Consider the following 27,977-nt stretch of genomic DNA (forward strand, 5'->3'; position numbering starts at 1 on the left):
GTGGCTATATATGACAGCCCTAGTGTTAGCCAAAGATGTGTTTCAAAGCATCACATGAACTAAAATACAGAGTATGTTATTCCACCCTGTATAGTGTTTGTGAAAGCACTATTTGCAGTTGCAAGTACACTGTTTAAGAATGAAATCCTGAAGAAAAACAAGCCCAGTAGCGAGACCTGGGCTTTAGAATTGGAAAAGATTTGTATAAAATCTTTTGGTATAAAACATACATAAAAAACAAGTATGAAAAACACTAAAACGCTGCAGGAAGTGTTGCTCCCGTGTGACAAAGAGCTGTGTTTAAGTGCATAGTATTCACTCCCCATTATCAGTGTAGGAAACCGTGACAGACCAGCAGATTCGCCCCAAACTTGACAGCAGATCCCCAGAGCTGGCGCAGCGAGTTACCCCTTGGGCTGCAGAGCAGAGCGAAACGCAAGCGGCGGGCGGCCGCCCCGCCCCGCCCCGCCCCGCCCTCTCCCCTCCGCGCCGCCGGGATTCTCGCGAGGCCTGGCCCCGCCCCCGCCGCCTCCGGCCAAATATCGCGAGAGCTCAGCGTGGCCCGCCTCCCGCCTGGCTTGCCTGGCTCTCGCGAGCGCCGCGCTCTTTCTCTTCCCTCGCGGCCGCCGAAAAGATGGTGGGTGCGCGTCTCCACCGGCCTGCGGGCCTCCGGGGACCGGCCCGGCCCGGCCTGCGGGCCTCCGCGGCGGGATGCGGCCGGGGGAAGGGGGAGGAAGGCAGGGGCAGGGGCAGGGGCAGGGGCCCGGCGCAGCCTCTCGGGGCTGCGGGGCCCGCGGCGGGGGGCGGGGGGCTCGTGGCGCGTTTCGCTGACGGCCGCTCTCCCTCCCGCAGCCTTCCCGCCTGCGGAAGACGCGGAAGCTCAGGGGCCACGTCAGCCACGGCCACGGCCGCATCGGTAAGTGGGCGCGGCGCCGCCGCCACTCTGCCTGCGCTCGGCTGGGCGCGGGTGCGGGCCGGGGGCGCTCGGGCGGCAGCTGCCCCCGCGGGCGCCGGCTCGGCCCTGCCTTCGCTCTCGCTCCTCACCCGTCCGGCCCGTCCGCGCCGCCTCCCCGGTGCCGTCGCACGTCTCGGCCTGCTACGCCGCCCTGCCGCCGCCGCTCCTGCTGGGTGGGCCGCTTGTGGGCTCCGCTGGTGGAACCGGCTCGTACCCGGGTGCGGTGCAGGCAGCAGGGGCAGCGCTGCCGCCGTCGGAGCAGTCGGCTTAAGCCGATGTTGAACATACCTCTAAGCACAAGTGTTTTATTTATAAAACTTTTAGTGTAATGAAATTAATTTTTGTTTTTAGGCAAACATAGGAAACATCCGGGAGGCCGTGGTAATGCTGGTGGTATGCACCATCACAGGATTAACTTTGACAAATAGTAAGCTAACATTTTGAATACATACTAAAAAAACATGTTTTCAAAGTAGTAACAACAAACTTCTGTATGTAAACATCTAAACTTCCCTACAATCCTGTTTTTTCTCTCTGGCATGTAATGTTATAGCTACAATCAACTTGTATCCCCATTTCCTCTAAAATCAAAGACCTTTTCACTTAAACCAGACATCTTTGAGAGCTCAGTGTGGCATTAAGTAAATTTACCAAACTTGCCTGTTACAGTCTGGTCCATGCTGAAAAGATGCACACGCAATGTTATGTAAATCCAAACTCCATCCTATTTAGCTGTATGCCGTAAAGGTAAGAAATCTTGGTTTTAGTTAACGCCGAGACTAGAGTCACATCTAGACGCTGCCTGTTGTCCTGGTGTGCTAGAGTACTCGGAAAGTAAGAACTAATCTATATTCACTGGCTGTGACCATTCTTGATTCAGTCAGTCACCAGGTTAGTGACAGGAGGTCTGGAACTTCTCATGCAGCATCATCCTCCCTGGATTCAGTGAGTTGGGGTTGTCTAGGAGATACAAGGTGGGACCAGACTCAGCAGAAGAAGGATCGAGTTGCAAGTTCTACTAGGGAAAATAACTATTTTCTTACGAAAAATAATTTTCCTTTGGTTTGGATGGTAATGGGTATTACACTTTAATGCTGTATGTATTAATATAAAAAGAACAATATGAAAGTAAGATAAAATGATCTTTCTATGATCACTTTGAACAAGCAATACATTTGTTTCAGTGTTGATTTGTAGTGCTGTTTAAGATGAACTAAAAATGTGGTTTAATGGGGAATATATCTCTTTCACAGTCATCCTGGTTACTTTGGAAAAGTAGGCATGAGGCATTATCACTTGAAGAAAAATCAAAAGTTCTGTCCTACTGTCAATTTGGATAAACTATGGACGCTCGTTAGTGAGCAGACTAGGCTCAATTACGCCAAAAACCAGGCTGGACTAGCCCCAGTCATCGATGTTGTACGCTCAGTAAGTTTCTGCTTATATCAAAATCTGCAATTTGTTGTCACTTAATGTGTAATTTAGCTTTGCATATGTGAGTAATATAACAGCAAACTGCATATAAGCTACAGTGCTTGAATCTTAGTAAGCTTCTCAGGACAAATACATGTATCTTAGCATATCAGTAGTTACACGAGTATTTTTGCTGTTAAATCTTTTTTTCCCCTGCAAGAAACTCTTCTCATACTTGTGAGTGATGAATGACAAGGACTTCACTTATTATGAAAGGTGGTGAAAGATTAGTTGTTTAAATTGTTACTGAAAGCATGTATAAAAACATGGTAGAACTTTTCTGATTTATATAAATTGATTTCTTTGATATCGAGACTAGAGTCACATCTTAACATATTTGATTGTCTTGATGTGCTATAGTTCTCGGACATAAACATCTGATCACTATTCACTGGCTGCGATGTCTCATATCTCAGTCAGCCACCGAATCAGTAACACTAACTAGTTTGCCTAGTGGATGCGTTCTGCATCCCAAATTAAGATGCCTGTATTGGCATCTTTACTTCTTTTAAACAAGCTGTGACTTTAGAGGCTGTAGTATTAATGGGCCTTTTGCCATGAGTGTGCCTTTAATATAAAGGACAGGAGCAAAATGAGTGGGAGAGGACAGCTATTGCTGTGAAACGTGGAAGACAGGATAAAACACAGGTGCCTTGGCAGTGGTGTGGCCCCTCACTCCCTTCATTTGTATGTGTAAGATGCAGAGAGTCCTCTGCTCTGTTCAGAAATACCAGATGTCTGGGCTCATGGAGCAGGAGTAATTGGGTGGTAGTTAGTAGTGGAAGCACAGCTGACTGCTCTGCCCTTTGGAAAAGTGGGGAAAAAGCCAGCAACTTGGTTTTGAGCCTTTGCACAGTCATCTTCTGTATATGGAGTACTGGAAGAATTCCAGATTCAAATATTCAAAATTACTGAAAAAATTGTTCAATTTACTGTATAGTTTCTACTTTTTCTCTGAACAACTGTAACTCCTCTATATCATGCACAGTATTTTTCTTTCACTTGTGTCAGTTTTATATTGGAGATGCAGTTACTAAACAACATCAAGATGTTTCTGATTTGGGTTTAACTGGTGCATGCTAAAAGACAGGTCTGAATGTGGGAGCCTAGAAGGATGATTACAAACATGGATTTTTTTTCTTTCTAGGGATACTACAAAGTCCTGGGCAAGGGGAAGCTGCCCAAACAGCCAGTAATTGTGAAAGCAAAGTTCTTCAGTAGAAGAGCAGAGGAGAAAATCAAAGAAGTTGGTGGTGCTTGTGTACTTGTGGCATAAAGGCCTTCATGTTTTATTCAACTTTTGTGAATAAAGACAATGTGTAAAATTTGTCGCCAATTTAATTTTGATTTATGGAAGTTTCTGAAATTTTTTTCTTGGCTTTTCCAGACACTGTTCAGACTTAAGTCTTGTCCACTTAGTGATTACTGGCTGTTTTTGTTTAGTGGTTATGATCTGGAGCTGCCTGGTTAGTGTCCAGCATTCAGTTCTTATTTGGCATGTAATAATAAGTTGTTATTTTATCTTTACAAGGTAGTTAGGTTCTTCCTGTATTTGTGCAGTTTTCGATTGGTGATCCTCTTCACAGCTCTATAGGGTGACTTATTTTCTATTGATGAGACTTCATGTATGCTAAGATGACATCTAGATGAAATCTCTTATAGGGACCCTACCTTGGCTTTGGGGGATGGGAAAATTAGACTGAGGACAAAGTATGAAATAATGTGGGTAACAGTATAAAAACTTGCTGGGTGAAACAGACATAGCGTAGGCAATTATTGGTAGGCCCCAGGCTTGCTTTTGGGATTGCACAATTCTAGCTGTGTTTCCATCTAATGGTGGAGGTAGGGTATAACAGGGAGTCGGGGGAAATAGATGGGAATTAAGCCCAAGTTCCTACCTCATTTTATGACTGCCAGTCTTTTGTCATTAGAAGCACCTGAGGCAGGTATAAAGATCCATTTTTTCAACAGATGGTGCTAAGGGGGTCTGTCTAGCATACAGCTGTCATGAGCAACACAGCTTCTGAGCAGAACAGTCCTGGGTTGTGTGCCCCTTTACAGTTAACAGCACTTGTGGTTGCAACAACAAAGTGATCTTCCCTCTTTTGCTCCATCAGTATTATGCATTAGCTGTATTTTGAGCTTTGTTCAACAATGTGGTCAAATTCTTTGTTTTAGTGGTATTAATGAAATGGCTTTATAAATGATGACTTCTGTATTTGTCCCTACAGTGCTTTGATTGCTGCTGTTAGGCTAAATGCACGATAGCTGTCTACCTTCTGACAACAGTCAACATGTAAAATGCAGTCTGTTTTATGTGCTGTTCTAGAAACTACTGCTGTAATACAGTGAGTACAAACTGAGGTGTTTGCATATAGTCCTAAGAGCATAAGGCTTGTAGTCGTATATAGTGCAAATCGTATCTTCCTTGTGAATATAGCACTATTTTTTCAGTCTCTTACCTAGGCCAAACCTTGCTGTGAATATACTGAATGCCTGTGACATGGGGCTGACCTCTTCTACCACAGGATCAAATTGGCCTGGCAGAATACTAATTTTGAATTTCACTAATTCATAGTGGTGGTTATGGCAGTATACTGGATCTGTCCTATTGGTAACATGGCAAACTAGTTAGCTGTGTTAGGATAAAAACTTTTAAAGCACCTTGTCAGAGTTAGTAGATTTATGGCAGTTCCAAGGTGGTGTGCCTTTAGGGGTTAGCAACAGTATATTGCTATCTTCATGGAGTCACAGTCCAAATATTCTTTCTGTAAGATAACAGTAACAATGTACTGAAACTGTTGCTTAAAGTCTGAATTAATATAATAACTGAATTAACTTTTGCAACTGATACTCTCCTCCACAAATAGGATACACAGTTCCTCAGTTTACCATGTGAGAGACAGCAGCGCTGCCTGCTAGCTCTGGCCTTGCCTACAGCTGATGTAAAGCAATGGCATAGCTCTGGAGCTGCACTATATAGCAACTGAGTTTCTGATATGTTTGCATTTAAATGACTATGAAAAGCATTGCAGACTGCTAACCTCAAAACTGGACCTCTGTCGTTAATGCAAAGCTTGGCCCTGTGGGCTGAAGCAGAACCTTTAAAGGTAAAAATCAAACTATATTACTATCACTATACTATAGTGAGCAGCTTTTCACCACCTATTATTTTAAGTGCCTGACAAAAAATGTGTAGACACTGTCACCTGTTTTGTATGCTTACTAAGAGTCTTAAAGTATTGCTAATAGCTACAAATTACCTTTTGTTATGTGTGAAACAATCTTGGTCAGTGAATTGCAACCCCTTCCACCTCTTAACCTAGCACTTGCCAATTACTAAGTTTTGAGCTGACATGCATTGCTTTAATTAAACAGTTCATCTTTGCTGACTGATACTACTGTTAGTTGTGAAGAGTGCCAATTCAAGAGTAGTCTGTAAAATACTGTGAGGTGACAGCATGTGAACTTTCTTTATCTTGGTGACTTCTGGGACCACTGTCTTGTAATATGTGATCCATTTTAACCACTGTCAAAGCTAAACACTAAAGCTCAGTGAAATGTAACGGTTCACTTGCGTTGTAGAAATTGCCTTAGCACGGTACTGAATTGACTAACTACTTTATCGTAAACTGTTTTCATCAGGTAGAGGTTGGGGGTGGGAGGGTGGAGCAAAAAGCCTCACCCAAGAACTGTAGAAGCGGAGTCCAACTCTCAGCACATTTCAGGCAGTGAAGACAGTGGTTGCAAGACAAGGAACAAGAACAAGAGCAACGCAACCAGAACCTCTGTCAAGCACTCAGTTCAATTCTCAAAGGTAAGTTATGCAGCACTACAAAATAAGAGACCTTTATTACTCCTTCCTGTCAGTAATCTGATGCCTGACCAGATCATAAAATCAGTGAAAAGCTCGAGTTACACTGAAGTACTCCCAAGTGCATGACAATAGGCAGGTGTCTGTAGCTCAGAGGTACACAGAAATAGACACAGCTTTTATGCTTTGGGACTTAAAGTAAAATACATAGATATTTCGTATAGTTTTCTGTCTTCTGATTAGAAAAGTTCTTCATGCCAGAAGCCTGTGGGCTCTACCAAATCTGACTGTCTGCTCTACTGAAGAGCTCTGCTTTAACAGTTGACAGTCTATTTACAAAGTTTCCCCATGCCTATAATAAACTTAATGATTAGGTTAAAGTTAGCAAAAAATCTCTACTTACAATGAAGGCTTAATGAGGTGAGCACAATGTATCTTGCATTATTTGTTTACAATGTTATGTTTGTCTACAGTTCAGTAATGACAACTACAGCACGATACTCACATTTTTTAAAAATCACTGGTAATGAAATGCTACATGAAATATTGTTGAGTTCACATCCCAAAAGAATTATTCTAATGACCTAGTTTAACTCTTCCTTTTAGTTTCCGATAAAAGTTTCTTTGATTATCCCTGTCTAGCTATTCCTTTATGGTACTGGAACAGCTATGCATGAAGCCTCAAGAGCAACTGAGGTATGGCTAATACCTAGTGGCTCAAATTCTTGTTCCTAATTTGCTTCCTTTAATTGCCTTTTTTAATTAAACAACCTGTTTTATACTCAGATGTGTTACTGGTCATGTGATGATTAAAGCATGAACAAAGTTAATGAAAAAAAGATGAATATTTTTCAATAACTATAGCAGAGGACAACAACTGGAAATGGCAGGATGTGACTTCAGCCTCACATGCAGGAAAAAGCCAGAGCACCCTAAAAGAGATGGGATTAAGTTACTTAAGTCTTTCCCTATGATCTGCAAACAGTATACAAAGAAGCATACAAAAGAAGGTGAGGTAAAAGTGAATGAAGCATGTATTCTACTGCATTGATGAAGCAGAGCTCAAAAGCTAACTTAAAGCATAATTACACTTTCATCCTGAATTATTCACTTAAGTGAATGCAGGCCTATAAATATTATGCAAGGATTAACAATTACAGCTGGACAGGAGGAAAAGCAGAGCCAGTGTGAACAGCATTTTGGTGAGTGTACACCACCAGGGATGGGCTGGGCCAGCTTTGGTGGCTTGCAGGGAGTTTTTTAAGGCAGCTGAGCCTTACCTGCTCACTAACCTGCCCTGCACCCTACCTACACTGAGCCTGGGCTGGACTGTCTCCTTCCTCCTCGGTTGCTAGGGTCGTGCCAGCTCCCCCCCCAAACAGCTGCCTGCTCTGGAGGAATAAATGTTACTTTGGTGACCTGAATTGTTTAAAAGGCCGTTTGAAGAGCAGCTCTGCCAGCGCTCAGCCGCGGGGCAGCGCGGGACGTGGCGCCGCGCGCCCCAGCCGCCCTGAGCCGCGGCAATGGCTGGCAACCGCTTCCGACGGCCGCCGCCTCGCGACCTCTCGGGGCGGGCAGCTTCCGTGACGTAGCACAGCCCCGCCTCGAGCGCCCGCAGGACGTCACTCGTCCTGGGGCCGCGCCCCACGAGGGGGCGGTGCGGTGCGGTGCGGTGCGGTGCGGTGCCGCGGCGGCCGTTGGGCGCGAGGGCGTCTCCTGCCGCGGCGGCCGTTGCGGGGGGCGGTTGGCGGTTGGGCGCGTGCCCTGCTCGCTCGCTGTGAGGGGGCCGGGAGCCGCCGCGGGTGGCCGTTTCTGTGGTCAAAATACTGGCAGAGAGCGTTTCCGAAGTGTGAGAGCGAAGTATAAACAAGTGAACTACCTTTACTGGCAACTCTGATTACCAATATGCAATCGATTTACCCAGTTTAGTTGATGCTTTTGTTTAAAATAGTTGAGTATTTTGCACTGGGGTACTGGGCTTGATTTAATGATTGTTGAAGAAAAAAATGACATGGGATTTTGCTTTGTCACTTTTTTTTCCTCATTTGTACTGAATGTGTTGAAACAACTGCTTTTGAGATTGTTCAGGTGAATTGTTCAGACTGCTAATTAAGTAGACAAGTATCACTGAATTCCAACTGGTGACATTTCTGTGTTTTATAGTGCCTTAACAAGAAATTCCTGTGAATTCTAGTAAAGAAACCCAAGGATGACTGTCAACACTAACTTTCTCTTTACTCCTGGGAGGAGAAAATGTCCCAGAAAAGGATTTTCGTATTATGGTCATCTGCAAAATCAGAGAGCAGGAGCAAGGAAGCTAAAAAGAATGAAGACCGGCTAACTATAAATGTGAAACATGTTTGTTTTGGTTATTTACCTGATATATCATGTTTTGGTAAATGGGGATAGTTTTGTGGTTTCAAGTAAAGTAGAATTTTTGGCAATTTAAGATATTGCTAATGAAGCAATTATAGACAAAACTGTCAGAAATAATGTAATAACTCTTTAAAATGCTGCAATGCCTCTTGTAGCAACATCCAAGTTTCACAGAAGGAAGAAAATACAAACCACCTGATTAAATCTGAGCAAAAGGAGGAACACAGAAAATTGAAAGACTTGCATAAAGATTTTTAGCCCTAAAATACAGAAGTAGTTATGACAATGTATCTTTTATTAACTTCTCTTGTATAAAATAAATTAATGCTTTACTAGAAGTTCCAATCCTGTTACATCTGGATGCTTCTCTATCATCAGTGTTGGGGCTGCTGATGCCTTACAGTGGCCCTGACTGATCTTCTGGTCTTGAGGGGACACCCCAAAACACAGTTTCTTTTCTGTCCCCACATTTGGGCAGGTAAGTCGACTGCTTGGTGCTTCTCTTCCTGTTCTATGTACGCCTCTCTGCCTGTCACCTGCCTACCCAGCTCTCTCCATCTTTATCTGTTTTCTTTCCCATGTCCTGCCTTGTGACCCTCACTTCACGTTTCCAAATGCAGCTGAGTTTATATTCCTCATAATCACTGCTATTGGACCTGTTTCCCAAGTAGCCAAGGTGCTGGTAGTGTAGCCTCATTTGCATACCTGGCTCACCAGGAAACTAATGTTTTTTCTCACTCTTATCCTCTGCTCCCCCTGAAAACTTATATATAGTTTCAAAAGTTATGCAAAAAGCATGAATTAAAATGTATGGTAACCCACTTCTGCACATTCGGCCACTGGTTTAGCATTTATTGTGATACAGCATTTCCCAATATTAGGCTTTGTGTTCGCACAAATTCTCTGTGCATTGATGCTTTGGTGCTGGGATGTGGTTTCTCTATCTGAACAACGTGTTTAAGACCTCAACTTCCTATTGCACAAATTGTATGTTTCTGTAGGTGTTAATTTGTCGTCTTAACTGTAGTTGCAAGAAACAAAGGAGACAAAGCAGGATGAGAAGCCACACTGCCCTAAGGACATTTGCCTCTGGAAGATAGTTGATGAAGATGCGCTGTAAAAAGTGAGCTCATACAATAAGCACTGTTACAATGTTTGTTAGTTACATCACAGGTACATTATCACAGCTCATTTTTAAAGGGATCTCAAATTTTGAAATTATCAACTGTGAGCTTTATTGGTAGGTTTGAATTTGATAAATCAGTAAAGTTGGTGGATGTCTACCTATTTTCCTTTGTTCCTACAAGTGGGTCTTGGGTATAAAATGCAATACAGACTGCAACAATTGGTCCATTTGGGGGGGGGGGGGGGAAAAAGGACTTCAGAATGCAACACTTAAAAGACTGGTTGTGACTTTGAGATATTCGTAATTTTGTTTCATTATAGAAAAAGACCTGATTACTAACCATTTCCACTGGATTCTGCCTTGGGACAGAATCTCTCAAGAGGGTATGTGTCCCTACGACTAGAGCTGTTTTCCTTCTGTGCTAGGGAAAATCTAAAGAAAATATCCGCAAGATACCTTCTGCTGGTAGCAAGACCATAATGCTAAGGTGATGGGCAGCTAGTTGGGGGGGGCTCCAACCCTGGGAGCTTCTCTCAGCTGGAAGGCTGGTTCCAAGGGAGACAGGACTGTATTTGCTTTTCCTCCCCTCGTGCTCTACAAGGAAAAAGAAACTGTGAACTGCAGCTTGCAGAAGTTTCCTTTTGCAGGTTATGTCTGATAGCTATAAAAATTTAAGAATCAAGGGTGGAACACGAGCTGCAAAATACTCAGTTGATCTTGAAGAGCTCAGGCTGGCAAGAGGAACACTTGAGCCTGTAGAAAGCTTAGAGTTAAGCTATGTTTTGATCTGTGGACATCTTGACAGGTGAAGTTTAATCACTGTGAACTGCATTTTATTTCTGCAAAGATTAGCAGAAAAGTTTTATGTTTATCAAGGCAGCTTTCTAACAGGCATTGCTGAAATGATGGTGGTATGATCAGTTATGCTTATCGTTATTTGCTTTACCTGAAAACTGTAAAACATTGAGATGAAATTATAAAAGCAGTAGGGGAATATCATCATTTTTACTGCACAGTTTGAATGCTTCTAGCAGGAAGTGAACAACATGTGACAATTCAGCCTGGTAACAGCTTTGTAAATAGATCCATAGAACAGATTACTTCAGTTTTTACAAAAGTTACAAGTACTATAGAGATAGTGGGATCATGGTTTATAAACCTTAAACCACACTTTCCTGCACAACAATCTGCAAAGATGTTCTTTCTTTGTAAAGAGAGTATGTGATTTTCAGCTGCAAGGAGCTTCCTCTTTCTTCAAAAGGACTAAACAAATGTTATTTCTGAGAATGCGCATCCTACAGCTACCTTGTAGTCTGCACTTGAGTGATCGAGTGTTTTGTTAAGTGAAGGGGCTGTCATGAGCCATTTTGTGACTCTTCATGTTCTTGATGTCAAACTTCAGACAACAGAAATGGAGACCCTGGATCTGTTGAGGAATTGTTTGGTGTGCAGATGGGACCTGCGGAGGAGAAACCCCAGAATGCTACCTTGTCTTCATTCCTTCTGTAAGGACTGTCTTCCAGATTTGATTCAGGGATATAGCTATATTCCCACTGGCTATGAAGTTATATATGAAGGTAATATTTAATAATCTTTTTTTTGCTTATGCTCTTTGTAATGCAGTATTAAAATAACAGGAGGACAGAAGTATTTTTTGTAGCATACTCCTTTAAAACACTAATTTTAAAGAAAAACCTAGGAGACTTGAAATTTGTATAAGCAGAGGGTGGAATAGGAACAAGTCTCATTTGTTGTGTTTTCCATCCAACCATAATGTTTTGAATATAAATGATGCAACTAGGCAATGTTTTAAATTTTCCAGAGTGGGCTTGGTTTCAATGACTTATTTTAAATGAGTGTAGTATTATGAATATTTGCTTTGTTTTATGAATAAATGCTACAAGGTAGTTGCTAGGCTACATCTTTATTCAATCTTTTGGATATATTGGAATTTTCTACTGTACTGATTGTGGTGACAGATTGCTTTACTCATCCTTCTCTTCTGCGTGCCCTGGCCTGCCCCGCCCCCTCCCCACCCACACCACAGCAAACACTGACACAAAAACTTCTGGTTCTTTGCTCCTAGCAGAGGTCACAATAATTATTGTTATAATATGTGTATTCTAGGGCACTGAAACTCTCTTGCACTTTCATTATATCTCATTGTAAAACTGGTTTTGCTCTATCTCAAATCTCAAGACTCTAGGATATGTTGTAACTCACTTTCACAAGCTGAGTAAAGCTAGTGACAAAGAGAAGCATTTCATGACTGGCTTTTGGAAATCCTGAACTTGTACAGTTTTTAGTAATGTTAAGAGAAAATACATAACTTTTTGGAACAAGATATGACTTAAATCACAGAAATACATTTTATTTCATTTCATTTTTAACTGAATGAATGAGTCTTATCATTGGGAAGCATTCCAGATTCATTACTGATCTACAAGAAGGCTAAAGGCATGAAGATTACTTGTATTTTCACAGGGTTTGAAGTTGAGATGAATAAGAGACATAATTTATTATTTCTTCCATACCAGATTTTAGAAACATGTGGGAAGAGAAGAGACCTTCCCTGAGGTGATAATCTAAATTGACTAGATAACATAAGCTGGGCAAGTTCAGGTTTGAGAACAAATGAAAACAATTCTAGGAGAGGCTGTTGAAAGACTAGCAGAATACAGGAGAAGAAGGAAAAGGGGATAAATGCAAGAGGATGCATAATCCCTATTCATGCATAGGGAGTTAGGAGGCAAAGAGAGCAAAGCAGTCATTTCAAGTAAATGCCTCCTTAAATTTTTGAATGTCCAGTCATTGTGGGCTTAAAGTCTGAGGGAGCTATTTCATAATAAATTGCTGTTCAAAACACCCACTACATTACTACTTATGTATTCCCATGTGGCCACTAAACCATTACTCTCTCCCTCTTGTTTCTGTTTGTCAAGTGGAAAGTGCATGTATACCACTTGGTGAAGTGCAGCTAGATGTTCTTGTGAGTTGTTACAGTATTAAAATAATAGATGTTTCTTCAAGGTCCTGAGAGTGGATCAGGGATTATTTGTCTATAGCAAATTAGAACAAAGATTAGTTTCTCTGTATTGCTGAAGTTTCTTTAGTTCTTTCCTCACTCTTTTATAGATTGGGGTCTCTTATGGGGTAGAGCAATATTGGAGAAATAACAGAGGAAAAGTAATGAACAGTGATGACCCAGTAAATGAAGTGAGACACCAGGTGCAAATACTCAGTTAATATATGAGCAACAAGAGTGGCAAAGACAGCACATCTGTGTCTCTTATTTAAATCAGTGACTGAAACTCCAGCCAGTGTGGGTCAGCCAGGATAAAATCTGAAATCATCTGATGGCAAGATGCTAAGCATTGCTTGTCTTATCTGCACTGATTACTGAGTTTTGGCTGCTGCTATGTCAACTGACTAGACTAGACCAACTTTTGGGGTTATTTTTTAGCATTATTGAATATTTATGCCAATAATAAACTGTAAATGCAAACAATGCCAAGCCACTTCAGCTGAGGAAACAGAAAATATTGCCTGTAACAAGAGTGCATTCCTTGCCTACTATGAATCCTCTAAACAAAATATATGAATGGAAAAAGTGAATATGTTTCCAAGTGAAGTCAATCTGAAATCTGCTACAAGTGTATTTTATCTCTGTGTTTCAATATACTCTAAGTAGTACTATACTAAAATTAAGCTGTCTTCTAGTTTGTTGTTGTTGTATTAAGACTACTGAGAAGATGGAAGTAAGTGTCCTTGATATTTGACTGATGTTGGACACTTGCTTTTAAACCTGTATTTCAGTGTTCTTGTTTAAGAGGAATCATTAATGAAAGCGCTGAGATAGCCTGAGCTCTTATGGAAAAGCTGCAAGCGCATTAGAACTTACTACTGTGAGAACTTGCATTGTTTGGTAAAAATTCACAAATTTTAAAAAATTACAATGTTACATAACTCCAGGTTTGGTGGTAATTTGAATGAACTTAAGACAATGCAAGTTTGACTCCTACAGGTCTTACTGATATGAAGGGGACTTGGAGATCACTGGTTTGGAATTCACTGCCAGTAATTTGATGCTCAATCTCTGTGCTGCAGTCCAGTGTCATTTTCCATTTTTCTCCCTTCGCATAAAAGCTAATCCAGATTCTTCTCTGCAGGTCTGCATGGTGTATGTTTGCGGTCTGTTTAGTGCATAGGAAAGAATAGGTTTTTTAAAGAGAGACTGAGGAAGAGAGAGGTGGAATTTCACAGATCTCCAGAGATGAAAATTTCCCAGATGAAGACTTACCCACGAACCTACATGAGTTCTGCCTCTATGAATTCCCATTCACAGTACAATGTGCAAACATACGAAGCTGGCTTGTGCGTGCTGCCTTGGATCTGAAGGTATTCACTGTGTTCTGAATACCTTCACAAAATTTCCATTATGTTTCTTGTGCTTATGCCTCTTTTCTGTGTTGGGGGTGCGTGCCAGAATAAATTGGCCTTTATCATATTATCTGTAAATCTTCTCTTTTAGATGTTTGATTTAAATTGTTTAAATATATTAAATATCAGCAATGTGATAATTTAGAAAATAGCTGAGTTAGGAGCAGCAGAGGTTCATGTTTTTGCAAGACTGTCTCAGCTCGAGGGTTGGGGGGGAGGCTAGGCTTTTTTCTGTCCGCACTTGAGTTATGTTAGCTTTCTATGTGTAAAAGAGTCTGAGATCTCCACTTAAATGCCAAGAAATATAACAGGGTTATGTATTAGAGAAATGTGAACTGAAGTGATAAAACTAAGTGAAACCAGATCATTAAAGTTCATGTCACTTCAACTGTTGACACGTGTCCACTTGCTGCATTTCATTATTCTCAGCTGAAAATACACAGCCTTCTTTAGCTTGTAAGGTAGGTGTTACATATACCTATGGATTTCCCAGTTGTGAACTGCTTGCTGACAAGGGACATCCGAAACGCAGCCAAGCACTGGTGTCAGGCTTGCATTTAATGTGTTCAGAGATATCTTCAGGAGGTTTTATTTCATGAAAGAGATTGAGCTCTATGACTCTAGGCTCATTTTTCATTATGGTGTATTGGCATAAATAGTATGGTGTAGTGGCATAAGGAGGAGGCTCCAGGTGCTGACATGCAATGCTCTATCTTACACAAAGTTTGTATGGAAGAAATAAGAATATTTGCAGACCTCTTTATCCTGTTTTTCCAATGGAGTACAGTTTAGCCTTGTGCGTTACAGCTGTTGCATCTGCAGGCCTCAAATAACCATGTTTTGATGCAATCACATAAGGCAGGTGATGCAATGTATCACATCTATTAATTCTGAAGGGGAAATACCCATTTGCTTTAATTAGATCCGCTTAACACCAAATACATATTTTATTTCCAAAAAGGGAAGTAGAAAGCTTATTCCAAACAGAGAAACAACATATCTACTGTTCATAATGTATATATTTAGTCATCATAAAATGGATTTAAAGTTACTTGGTGGTTCTTGCTCTGTTTACCTGCCATATTCAAAAGGCAAGTGAAACAATTGGGTTTGGTTAAATATATATGAAGATGCAGAGTGGGAGGTTGTCTTCAGAACTGTTCAGCTGTCTCCTATAACCTATAATTGGGTCTCCAAGGAAGTGTGAATTATGCCTGCAGCTTGAGCTCTAGCTAATGCTCTCTGAGAATAATTATTCTGATGGTTGTTGAAGGAAAAAGAGTGGAGGAATAGGTGCAACATGTGGACAGCAAATATGAATGCAGTGTGTATGATAGCCCCACTGTTTGCTTTATTATGCTAATCAATTCTCAGGGTAATAATGGGTTAATTATCTGCACTGATTTATTTCCCCGACAACTAACTTGAGTGCTCTTTCTGTTTAAACCTGACCAGACTGGAAGACCTTGAAAAAAAAACTGTGAGTTGAGGCTTTTGATGATCAAAAGGGTTTTGTACTCCATTTCTGCACACAGTGCAGAGGTTGCAGCTTGTTCTTTCAGAGATGACTGCTGCACATTATCCACAGCCCTGTCACTTATAAATCAGATTGCTGCAATATAGATGGAGCAAAAACCAAAGGACCCTCAGAAATTTCAGCTCTTTATTTGTGCTTCTCTAGAAGAATGCTCTGTACTGAGGTCACTGCCTTGATGTCCACTTACTATTTGCTGGGTGCAATACAGCGTGGCAGCTTTCATTAACAGAAGTGAAAAGGCTGTGTGTGGGAAGTGAGAAATCTGACTTGTGGGGAATTAGGGCTTGAATGGGATATGCTTTAGTGGGCTTTGGTGGAAGAACCCTGTTTTTCTGCAAGCTGAATTCCAATCTCCACGACGTGGGCTTGGAGTGTTGAGGTTGGGTGCCCATGTCTGTGGGATCCACTGACTTTGAATTTCCATTTTTCCCCAACCTGCTGTCTAGTTACTTTTGCTGATGAGAGTGCGAGAGTAGAAATGAACACATGGCTTTTGAAAAAGGGCTGCAAACCAACTCAGCAAAGTAAGCATCTGATGCTGAAGCTTTTCAGGGCTCAGAGGGGTGTGTGTGTATATAAACATATTCATTTACATATATATATATATATATATATATATATATATAAATAAAAAATGTCTATTGCTCTGTACTGCTGTGGCTTTTGTGGTGCTGTTCAGGCTCGGTAGGCTGCCATAGAAGGCTGTTACGGGAGTAGTGAAGCATTGCAAGGATGTAGTTGTAGGACTATTTCTTCACATTCTTCATGTGATGAAACTTCCTGGGAGCCTGTTCAGTACCTTGTGGTCTTCACAGGTGGTTCAGTACTAGCTGATAGATCAGATACATTGAGAGTGGCTTAGACATGGTTTATTCTGCATATCACACTGAATCAGGGTTTAAATCCAAGATTAGGATCCTTGCTAGCCTTTCTAAATTCATGATCATCTCTTTAGCAAAGAAGTATGATGTCATAAATAATGATTTCAACTGATAAGCAGGAGATAATGAACTCCTTAAAAAAATGATTTATGCAAATGTTACTACATCCTTCCTACCACAAAAATTTGCATACAAAAATAGAGCATGTTGACAGCACTTCTGTCTTTTTTTATTTCTAGATATTTTGATAACAATAATGGACCTCATTCTGACATCATGACTGCAGCAGAGCTGAATTTGGGTCCTCATCTCTTAATGTGTAAACTCTGTTGTTTGAATCCTGTAATTCCATGTTGGATTGCTATTTAGATCCAACAATTGCATCATTCTCATACGTACAAACAGTGATTCTCTAGGGCTTCTGACTACTCGTCCCTTCACCCACAGTGCTGTAATAATATATTTAAATGAACAGTCTGTAAAGTATGGGTTCTTAAAACAAATTAACGCTGTTATTTAGAGGCAGTGTTGAGATAGGAAGGCAAGAAACATTTTAGGGAATGGTCTGCACAGCATACAGTGGGAGTAAATGGCTTTGTAAGACCTGCTACCTGAATCCAGAAAAGCTCTCTTTACTTCTGCACACTTGTTCCAAGTTACTCTGAGGAGTGAGAGAAGACCTAAGCGGAGGGAAGTAGGGTGCTGCTATTCATTCTCACTATGGAATTTTTATTTCACCACTTCAGGAAAAATTCAACCAAGGCAACTTAAGAGAGGCCTAAAAGAATCTCGGGAGGCGAGGGCAAGAAGGAAGGCAAAAGAAAAACATGTATCTTGCAGTGGCCCAGTACAGCTCTCTGCCCTGCTGATTTGTCAGCATTTCTTGCTGAAGAAGGGGGAGCAGTCCCAGATACTCTGCGAAGGTGTAGCTGCTTCCATCTGCAGTACGGCAAAGCCTGATGCCAGGGAGCATGCTGTGCATGCAGTTCTGCTTAATAACCATCCACTTCCCAACACAAGCGACTGCGAGGTGTGTAGCTCTCTAAGTGACTGTTTATCCAGAGGACAGGTAAGGGGTTTCTAGGAAATTGTACTTCAGTGGTGATTTGCACTCTAAGCATAAGCGCAGCACAGTGTGCCCACTTTATATTGTTGAAGTATCTGCAGCTTGTGGCTATTTGTAAACACGTGTGTAAGGTTTGCTGAATTTCAGGATGATTACTTCATAAGCCATTCTGTGGTGTGTTTATTATGCCAAAATATCATTAGATTCTTTGGGGAATTTATATTGAAAAAAGTGGGGCATTTCCAGGGAGCACCGGTTTTTATTTAATGGGAAAGGAAACAAATGAGAAGCCCAATTAGCTGATCAAGTGTGATCTCCAAAGCTACCATATTCAGAGGGAACCCTCCTTCAGCAAGATGCAAATATGTCTCCTTGGATCTAATGAAGTTATAAACATAGAATTCAATGTTAGGACAAGTGAGAAGGTGCTTACAGATTAGTCATTGTACGAGTAGGAAGCTACTTTCACTACAGATTGCCATGGTGTTCCTATCATTTTTTTCTGTTAGCTATTGCTCTTTTTGTTGTTTTGTTTTTTCTGGCAGAGAGCTAGACATGTCTTGTTCATCTCAAGGGCATTTTAGGTTTGAAATAATTGTAATTCAGTTACACAAGTCATGACATATCCAGTCAAAGCTGTATCTCATTTGATTGTCTGTGGTAATGAATTTAATACAGTATTCTGGCCTGTGCGTGCATGCAACTCACTCTGCGTGTACTTTTGGAACAACATGGATTTCAGTAGCATGGCTAGGATCTGAAAACTGGGAAATACTTGCTCCATGGAATCTAGGGCAGTGCTTTTAAATGCCGCTGGTGTTAATCAGCATACAATCATGGTTGTTTCGAACTTAATACTATTCCGTTTCTCAATATATATAAAGAGGCTTTTGTGTGTAACTGAAATTCATGCATGAAATGTTTTCTTAGAGTATTGAAATTTTCTTTATTAAAAAGAAAATAGTACCTGTTGTCAAATTACCGCATTCTTTATATAATATATTTTGTTTCACTGGTTTGTAACAAATTAGCGCAATTCAAAGTTCACGTGAACCTGTCTGAGGCCATGAGCATTCTGTTAGATATCATTCAATTGGTATAATTTGATTTAATGTTTTGCATGAACTGTGTAGCATTGGAATGTAATAAAATATGTAATTTCAATATTAACTTCTTTTACCTCATGTGGTAGATGCACAGAATTTGCCCTTGCTATGGCAAAGTACAGGGCACTGCTTTTTTTTCTCAGTAAGTAGTTGTTCCCAGAAATGTTTTTTGGAAAACTATATGCTCACCAGTACAGTGTGTAGGTGAAGGAATAACTGTAAGAGTCATGCAGTTCTGCTTCAGAAAGTAATCTGTTGCTAATTTCCTCGTTGGTCAATTTGCGACATCTTATGTAGTCTTGGTTTGGAGGTTTTCTCATCTTAGCAAGATCTAGAACTAGCACTGTTTGAGCAATGCTGTTACGGGAGTAAGAAACTGGTTGAAGGTCTTGAAGGGCTAGAGACAATTCCCTGTAAAGTCAGTAGATGGATTCCTGGCGACTGCAGCAAGAATTAGAGCAGGACCTATGAGACCTATTTGAGAAGTGCTTGCAAAATGTGTTTTGCTTCCTAGCTTATCAATCAAAATGCATCTATTTCTTTATTCCTGCTGCTATTGTTATAGCTGTGATGCTTTGTAAGGTGCTCACATGGAGACTTGAAAACTGTTCCTCATCCTAGGATTTGGCACTACAGTTCACTGGTGCTTGTAGTATGCAACATTTAAAAGGATTAGGAGGGCACTGTCTGTATAACATCTTGCCTTAGCTAACTACAATGCACCTACTTTAACATTTCTCTAGAGAAATGAGCCGTTAACGGTTTATCTACAGGACACACAGAACCATAATTTGGGGAAGCGCAGGGAGGTTTGTGTGACTAATATAAAGGTGATTAGCTACAAATATTGTAGGTAAACAGGTTTTTCAGCTGCACTTACGGTACTAAGGATGCAAAGGAAAGGGTGAGTTGGGAAGACTTCTACAGCTTTCTGCCATCACGGCATCTTTAGCATCTTAATCAAATGAAGCGCCTTTGTAACTGGCATTTTTAGCGTCTTAATCAAATGAAGCCCCTTTGTAACTCCCATCGCCAGAGCCAAGCTTAAACAAATCTCAAGTTACATATGCAAAGCATAGCCAAGATGAGCAAAGCATTGCCAATTGCTTGCAGTCCCTTTCCCCTGGGATGACTCGTAGCTGAGTAGCACAGCCACCTGTGGATACTGGCCTGCTCTTTCTCACGGCTATGTGAACACTCAGTGTTGTATGAAATGCACAGTTAAATAAGTGTGAAGTAGACCTTAGTTTGTCACATGGACCCCCAAATCACTGTTCTGTTGTGAATGTGACCTAGGAAAATCGTAAACAATACACTTCTCAAAAGCTTTTGCTTTTATTGCAGGAATAGAGCTAAAAAAAGGTCTTAACCTTGTGAAAAGGTTTTAACCTTGTGAAAGCGATTCTTCGTAATATGCCCTCTTCAAAGGAGATGTTACTGAACTCAAATTTCTTTTAAGCATTTATGAATAAAAGTGAACTTACTCAGCCATCTGACTGCATGGTGCTTTTGTTGAAAGTGGTAACATAGAAAGGGCTTGCGTGTCTCTGTTAATGCAAAGTACTGTTGTTAAAAGAACAGTAGCCCTGTTCTGAAGATGAGAGGCATTCAGTATTGGAGGTTAGAATTGTGCATCTGGTCAGGAGCTGCAGGAGCCGTGTCCCAAGGGCAGATAAAGTCAAGCACTTGGAAAATATGAGCATCTCTGATAACCATCTAGATAGTTCCAAGAGTAATGGACAATTTAAGATTTAATGATTCTACAAGCCACTGTTCTTGCATAAAAATAATTCTAGTTAAGGAAAAAAGCAAATTGAACAGTGTTAATCCAGTAGAAAATTGTCCTTGATCTTTTAAAAACTTGCTTTAAGTGAGTTCACTTCATTTAGCCATAGAAAATACTGCTTTTAGTTATCATAAACTGATTATTTGGCAAAGTGAGTGTAGCACTGAAGTTTTGTTCCCAATAAAATGGAAAAACTTAAATTAAAAAAAGAAACACTTGATAAAGTAAATACAGACTGTACTACCATCATCTCTGAAGGACTGGATTCAGATCTATAGTAGTTTAGAAATGTGGTCAGAAATATGCATAGTCCTTTTGAAAAAAGCGCTATACCTTTCAGTAAGTGCAAGACTTAGCCCAAGAAGTCTGGGAATGAAATAGCAGAGATGCAACAGTGCAGTCATTGCAGTCATACAGTTATGGACAGCTTCTTCTCACACTGCAGTGTTAGTTCTCAGCATGGGCAAATACTAGAACTCATTCCAGTTATGCACAGTAACTAACAAAGGCAGAGCCAAGTTCTGCTGCTCAGACTGTTCTTTGCTTTGCTTCAGGGTTTTCTCTGGGGAAAAAAAGCCTGGTCACGTTTTGCCACCTATGGACTTGCAGTAGATGTTTTGCAATGTCTGTTAGAAACTTTTGTTCTGTCTTTTTACTTCTGGCAGCTTAATACTCCTCTTTGACTTCATAGTTGAAGCATAGCATGCTGCACTGTAAAACTAATATCAGGCAATGTATATTTTATGCGTGGGTGTACCTCTGAGAGTAAAGTTCGTCTAGAAGAACAATAGCTAGTATGCAAAAATACCAGTAGATCTGTAGTAAGATAATTCAGCTTAAAATGCAGATCAGTTTTTTTTAGAGCTGTAAGCCCTGATGAATTTGTGGGAATTTAGACTGATATAAAACTCAGAACCATAGTGTATTTCTAGGAATATTATTGCTTTGTTTCTTTTCTTCCCTATGTATTTTACTAGATCTAGCCACAAGTTACTTACGGCTTGAAGAATACCTTAGTTTCCTGGAGCTAAGCGTGTTGGTGTGATGTGTAAAAGCTAGCAATAAGTGAAGTGTGGTTTATGTCATTTCCTGATTCACATGGCTGGTCTGTGCTCTTTCTTTTATTTGTTTATTTTTTTAAATTCAGGTATCCTTTCCTGCCCTGTATGCAAACAGACCTGCTTTGCAAGAGATGTAGTTGAAAATTTTTTTCTCAAGGACTTTCCCACTAGAAATTCAGCTATGGCAAAGGTAAGTGAAAACCACTAAGCTGGGTGCCTTGTGAGTTGTTAAAACACTGCCGGATGGACACTATTTTATAAACAGACCAAACTTCATGTTGAACAACATGAGTCTCTTGCATTTTTCTTTGCAGAACTGTAATTACTTTACCCATAGAGATGGACATATTGCCTTCATAGTACTTGTCTTTATTTGAAGAAGGTGTTTGACTCCATATACTTGAAATCAAAGACATTTTAAATATCAATAGTAGTGGTGTAGGACTGGATCTGTGTGACAAACAATATGCTAGGAAGATGCTGAATCTCTTGGATTCCTCATTATCTCCTTTCTACTCTCAACATGAAGTGAGCATAAACAAAGATTATTGGCTGGATGATTATACCAAGATTATCTACTTGATCCAGGTGGATATTGTTTTCTAGTGGCCCGTTTTAATGAAGTGATCACATCACATTTCAGTTTTCCTTGGTAGAACAAAGGAGAATTGGAAGGCCTAAGGTTACCACCTTGGCCCTGTACTGATGTTTGTAGAGACAAAGATGGATTTCACCTGCTTTAAGTATCTGATTAACAGGCAGGTCTACTCTCACAGTATTGCTGATTTTTTTGGAACCCCAGGAGAAGTAGAGGAAGGTGTGTACATCTCTCCCTCTACAGTATTGTATTATCTGCATTAGTAAGAGATTTTAGAATGTGGTAGTGTTGCTGATAATGGAGTTTAAACAGCTGGAAACATGTTAAAACCAGTCTGTAATTTGCTGACTGTTTTATCCGAAGGTAAGAATTAGTATCAAAGAACTAGAGATTTGGGGCTTCACCTTCTGAACAAGATAGTGGTCTCTTTTGTGCTTTTGATTCCTAAGGAAACTGGATAGACTTATTGGATATTCATTTTCAGAGCCTTTGGGCACAAGGGAACACTTTTTCCAGAATGCAGGACAGAAGATGTATTTTTCCACTCCTCTGCACTCCTGTAGGAGTAACAGTACTTTAGAGATCAGTTCTGTCCCACAGAGAAGGCCTGAGACTGCTTTAAATTGTGACTAAGTGATTAACCCAGTGATCTAGTTGCAAAAAAGCACAGAAGAGATGTGCTTCTTCCCTGTCACGGTAGACAGTTGCCTGTCACAGTCATTTTCTCCATCTTTAAAAAGGAAAGAACGCATAAGCTAATCCACAGAGTGCACTGGGGGAATTTGGTAACTAATGTGAGCAAAGTGTGTTGACAGCTTCAGGTGTAAGGTACTTGAAGTGCAGTATAGCTTTATGTAAAGCAGAAAGAGGCCTCCTCACATGCACTGTTCAGAGGGAAGAGCAAAATTCACAAGATAGTTTTGCAGTGTTTAGAATGCCCTTGTTATATTGGGATTTCTTAATTACCGTGACTCACTTCATTTTTCTTTCAATGAGAGTTGGTGTAGAAAGGAAATCAAATGAGAATATTTAATGTCTTCAGAATCACTAGATCATTTTTCAAATCTTTTAAAAGAAGGTTTTTCTTCTCTATAATCCCTTAGGAGTCCTAAGAGCAATTCAGTAAAAGCAGAATTCTCCCTGGAGCATAGCAGTACCCTAGAGGGACTGGGGAACCTTCCTAATAGCTTTTGGCTTGCTTCCTTTCTATTAACAATCAAGTCATGTAACAGTAAAGCTTGCTTTCTGTCTTAAAAAAACACCCCCCCCCCAAAAGAAAAAAAAAGCTAAAGCAACAGTCTTACCATCAGTGATAGCAAAGAGGGAAGCACCCGATCATCCAAATGAGGCAAAGCTGAACAGCCATCATTTTCTTAATTTATGTAATGTGTTCAAATGGGAATCTGTCAAGGCTTGTAACAAAGCATTTGGAAGCAAGCTGTTTCTCAGTGTACACGATAGTGAATCAGAAATGATAGAACATGCCCTATACCAGCTGGAGGAATCCCAAAAATATGGGATTCATAATCTATTGCCCATTTCCCCGTATGATTCTGGGAACACTCTGTGCCCTGCTGCTTAAAAGTAATGTTAATGCAGTACAGTTCAGCATGAACTCTACTCGGACTGTCTGACAGCCAGTTATGGGTAGACCTGTGAGTAGGCAGTTTGGGTTATTACAAAGAAGGCAGAGCATCTCTGAACTTGTGATGTGTCCCCCAAGCTGGCCCTTCATGATTACCTTTTAAATTGGCCATTTCTCTCTATACAACAAGGTTTGCTCCCCAGAATAAATATCCTTACATTTTGGTTATACAAGCTTTTTCAGCTGTTTGGTTCAAACTGTTGCATGTACCTTTTGGAAAACATTACTGATAAGCAAACAGCTAAAATACCAGAATAGCAACACAAATACTTCCCAGCCTAGACTAAGACATTTAAAACTGTGCTTTGATGCCTTATTGTCAAGATTTGCTCAGCCTTTTTAGAAAAAATATTAGAAATGCAACTCTTGAACAGTGAGTTGATAAGGGACCTGTTGTGAAATTCCAGCCTCACTGAAGGGAATGGTAAAACTTGCATGAATTTCAGTGGAACCAACATTTTTTTCTTGGGCTGAAGCGAAATCTTTGGGCCAAACTTGAGCCTCAGAAATTAGGTAGATACAGATGTTCCACTTAATATTTAAACTGTGATTTAAAACTAGAAAGACCAGCAAAGGAAGAACTGTAATTTTTCTCCCCTTAGGCAATCTAAAGTCATGATCTGAGACAGGGGGAAGAGAAAATCCGTTACCTTTCCCAAGGCTTGGATCAGGGCTTATGTGCTGAATGCGTGCTGTTGCATCCTTCTCTTTGTGTTTTACATCAGAACAGTTGGAATGTAATTTTAACTAAACTGGATTGAAGCTGAGCTGCTGCCCAACAGAGAGGACACCATAGGAGGTCACTTTGCCATCTCGTATTAGTTGCTCAAGTAGCAGTGATAGTAGTAGCAGTGCTCGAGAACTATGCATAGTACAGGAGATATTTTCTAAACTTGTAGGAAATGTTTGAATGCAATGATAAGCTGGTGACAAAACTTTTAATGCTTTGATGGTAAAATTATATCACAATGATCACTCTGGGAAATTGTATGATGCTATGGTAAGTCAATAAATATTGATATTAGGAATTCTCAGACAAGATATTTTATGCCTCGTGCAAATCCTTTTATAAGTGAAGTATCATCATAACTATCTTGAAATACCTCTTGAGTTTGTCCTGCATAACAAAGAAATCAAATTACTTACCTCCTTTAAGTGCTGCTTTATTGGTTTCACGTTTAGTGACTGTTCTAGACAATATGGCCTATATAATAAAGGAGAAGAGGGCATTCCCTGAACAGTCAAATCAGTACAGATGATAGTTAATTAAAAGTTCCAGTTCTTCTCATATTCCCATGTCTGTCTTATCTCTCCTCACATTTGATATCAATATGTAAATTGAGCTCATCTTTGATCAAATCTCTTTTAGGGAACAGGAACTAAATTTTTCATTAATAGTATGTGGGTGTCTCTCTGTTGTTTTCAAAATTGCCTTACCATTTGGCATGTTTTATTGCATTTTTCTGATAGTTATGCTGTATCATGGTCAGAGTTGTTCATACAATCCTACAGCCAATATAGTAAACTCTAAGTAAACAATGGGGATCTGGAGTAGCTCTACTGAATTTGCTCCAATTTAAATTCATATACATGAAAGTAGATGAGGACCCCAGACTACAAATTTTGTAGCTTATTGAGAACCTCAGAAATGAGTGAACGACACTGAAGCAAGATAAGGTAAAATGCTTCTTGATAATGTTGTCACTTGGGAGGAAATGTTAGATTAAAAACTTTTTGATGGCTATCTTTGACTCTCCTTTAATGTTTTCTTTATTTTGCAACCTAGACAATCTTTGAGATTGAGGTTGCGGTCTAGAAAATATTTTTATTTAAGAAATGGGTACACTAATTTCCTGTGTTAAAGCCATCAGTAAGTATTGCAACACTACTAGCAAAAGAGTAAAAAGCACACCACTCACTTTCAGAAATAACTTTCACCAGCTTTCCTTATACTGAAATCAGGCAAAATTCATGGATTTTTCAGTTCAGAAGGAAGTCATTGTGATTATTCTGATCTCATGTGCAGCACAGAACATTTTACTGACTAGTTCCTGCATAATGTCATAATTATGCTCAATTGTGCTAGACCATAGAAGGGGACACAATTTGATTTAACAGCTCCAAATCTTTACTTTATGCTGATCCCTTTAACAATAACAGTATTCTTAATCACTTGAATCACACTACTTGGAGGGAAAAAAAAGATCTCAAGCTCACCAATCTGAATCACTGTCTAAGATAACAGTATCTACAAGCCAATTCATTATCCTTGTATTTAATTGCACTTTTTGTTCTCAGAGTTGCTCCACATGTAAAGAGAAGAGACCTGCTCACAGTCTCTGTACAAGCTGCAATAAGTGGCTGTGCAGCTCATGTACAGAGGAACACAGACACAGCAAGGAAACTGGAGACCGCTTCCTATCTGTATCCATGAAGGGCTGTTCAGGTACAGAAGATATACTTTGAAGTTTTGTTTCTTCTAGTAACAGTTACTCAGTTGAAAATGGGGCAGTCTCAGGCCCTGTGCCAGAGACACCATTCTCCATGCGAGTCTGACTCAGAAGGGTTTGTATATTTGAATGAGAGATTATGCCCTCTGCTGTAATATTAGGGGCCTGAACCTACCCTCGCCAATATCAGTGCTCCATATTATCTGACACATTTCGGATATGAGTTTCATGGAGGTACAGTCTCTTCCCTGTGCCTTTTCATTCTGCAGAGCATCAGGTTAGGATTTGGTAGGCTTCCATGGCAATAGGCCTTGCCCTTTTGGTATTTCTGTCCCTTCTCGGATACTTGCCTTCAGGAAAGCACCAAAGCAATACTTGTGCTTGCAGGCAGGGTGAGGGAGGGAGGGTCACAGAGAGGAAAAGACTGACTGCTGTAGGATGTTCCTTCCCTAAGCCTGGAGTGAAAAACAGGGTTCCTGAGTGCAACCAGCATGTTACGGTCAGCAAGCACAGCTGGAACCTGCTGACAAGTGCGTGCCTCATCGCTCTGCAATGATGATCCACAGAGAAGGGTGGTCATCTGCTGCTGCTGTTCATTATTTTCATTGCTCATATGCCAGGTCTGCTGATGAGTATGCTAACCTAAACTTACATATGATATTTGTAATCTAAAATACGAGTTTTGCAATTTATATAATGATTTAAGTTTACATTTTGTTCACATGTGAAATTATTTGTACTAGATAGTGCTGCACTATCTTTGTAAGGAAGATGAAAGGCAGAACAAGGAATAAACACAGATACAGCGCACTGATTATAATGGCTTTTTTTCTGTCTTTAGGATTTTCCATATAGAAGCCTCTACTTTATTTTTCACAGAGTTCTTAAGTCCTGAACATTCCTATGAAACACAGTTTGAGGCATTTCACATGAGACATGATACCCGGTTGCCAAATGGAGTGAAAACAAGAAAAATAGTCTCTAAGAATTAAAAAAAAAAAAAAAAAAAAAAAAAAAAAAAAAAAAAAAGCACAGATGACAGATTTAAATGTTTTCTGGGTCTTTTCTGGAGAAAATATAAACTGAAACATCCCCACAAATACGCTGATTGGATGGACAGTATGTTTTTCTTCTTGAGTTGATGGCATGATAAAGACTGTGGTTTTGAGGTTCTAGCTGTTTATAATTTCATTTCACTCTTGAATAAGGCTTACCAGCTCATTTTTGTTGACAATGCTAAGAAAATCTACCTGTGGCTTAGTTGTGGTATTGTTTGCTGTGTAAATAAAAAGATACAAATACACTTTTATACTAAAATGCTTTGTCATCTATTTAGTCCTAAATACTCTGCTGAAACAAAGAATAATGAACAGAGAGGTTAGTAGTACATATAGGCTAGTTAATCTAAAACACAATTGGGGATGTAAAATAGCTCCTCAGGATATTTCAGAGAAAGCAAAAGCTAGGACATATTACAACTTAGTCTGAGATCTTTTTCCTTTTCCGGAGTTAAGGCTTTTTCTGCTTTCAGGTTCAGTAACCTTTAGTCTCTGTATAGTGCTTCTGAGCTACAGCTACCTTCTTCTCTTTAAGCTCTTGCACCTTTTTAGAGACTCTCTATCACTCTTGCATCTTTAAACTGTTGTAACTTTTGCCATTTTCT

At 40.2% G+C, this 27,977-nt stretch overlaps 2 protein-coding genes and 2 non-coding genes across 10 annotated transcripts in view; all 4 read left to right on the forward strand.

The window, feature by feature from the left end:
- Positions 1–489: 489 nt before the first annotated feature.
- Positions 490–3,769, forward strand: RPL27A (ribosomal protein L27a). Its single transcript, XM_026104463.2, has 5 exons — positions 490–637; positions 853–916; positions 1,307–1,382; positions 2,209–2,383; positions 3,576–3,769. Exons 1-5 carry the CDS (start codon positions 635–637, stop codon positions 3,702–3,704), a joined length of 447 nt encoding a protein of 148 aa, XP_025960248.1. The 5' UTR covers positions 490–634; the 3' UTR covers positions 3,705–3,769.
- Positions 1,728–1,859, forward strand: LOC112985724 (small nucleolar RNA SNORA3/SNORA45 family). The gene has a single exon (XR_003259815.1). It is a non-coding gene; the product is annotated as a small nucleolar RNA SNORA3/SNORA45 family (small nucleolar RNA).
- Positions 2,737–2,868, forward strand: LOC112985725 (small nucleolar RNA SNORA3/SNORA45 family). The gene has a single exon (XR_003259816.1). It is a non-coding gene; the product is annotated as a small nucleolar RNA SNORA3/SNORA45 family (small nucleolar RNA).
- Positions 3,770–7,452: 3,683 nt separating the features above from the next.
- The window catches only part of TRIM66 (tripartite motif containing 66), a 55,982-nt gene continuing 35,457 nt past the window's right edge, over positions 7,453–27,977 (forward strand). For 3 of the 7 annotated variants that reach the window (XR_010389496.1, XR_010389497.1, XM_026104456.2), the window contains exons 1-3: positions 10,137–11,321; positions 21,708–21,811; positions 26,163–26,310. Coding sequence is in view for 5 of the 7 variants with exons in the window: in XM_026104456.2 (XP_025960241.2) it covers positions 11,102–11,321; positions 21,708–21,811; positions 26,163–26,310 (472 nt within the window). In the remaining 2 variants the exon portion in view is untranslated. The other 4 variants (XM_064513044.1, XM_064513041.1, XM_064513043.1 and 1 more) reach the window with 4 other exon arrangements.

The sequence above is a fragment of the Dromaius novaehollandiae genome, chromosome 5 (assembly GCF_036370855.1).
Source record: "Dromaius novaehollandiae isolate bDroNov1 chromosome 5, bDroNov1.hap1, whole genome shotgun sequence".
Classification (NCBI taxonomy): Eukaryota; Metazoa; Chordata; class Aves; order Casuariiformes; family Dromaiidae; genus Dromaius; species Dromaius novaehollandiae.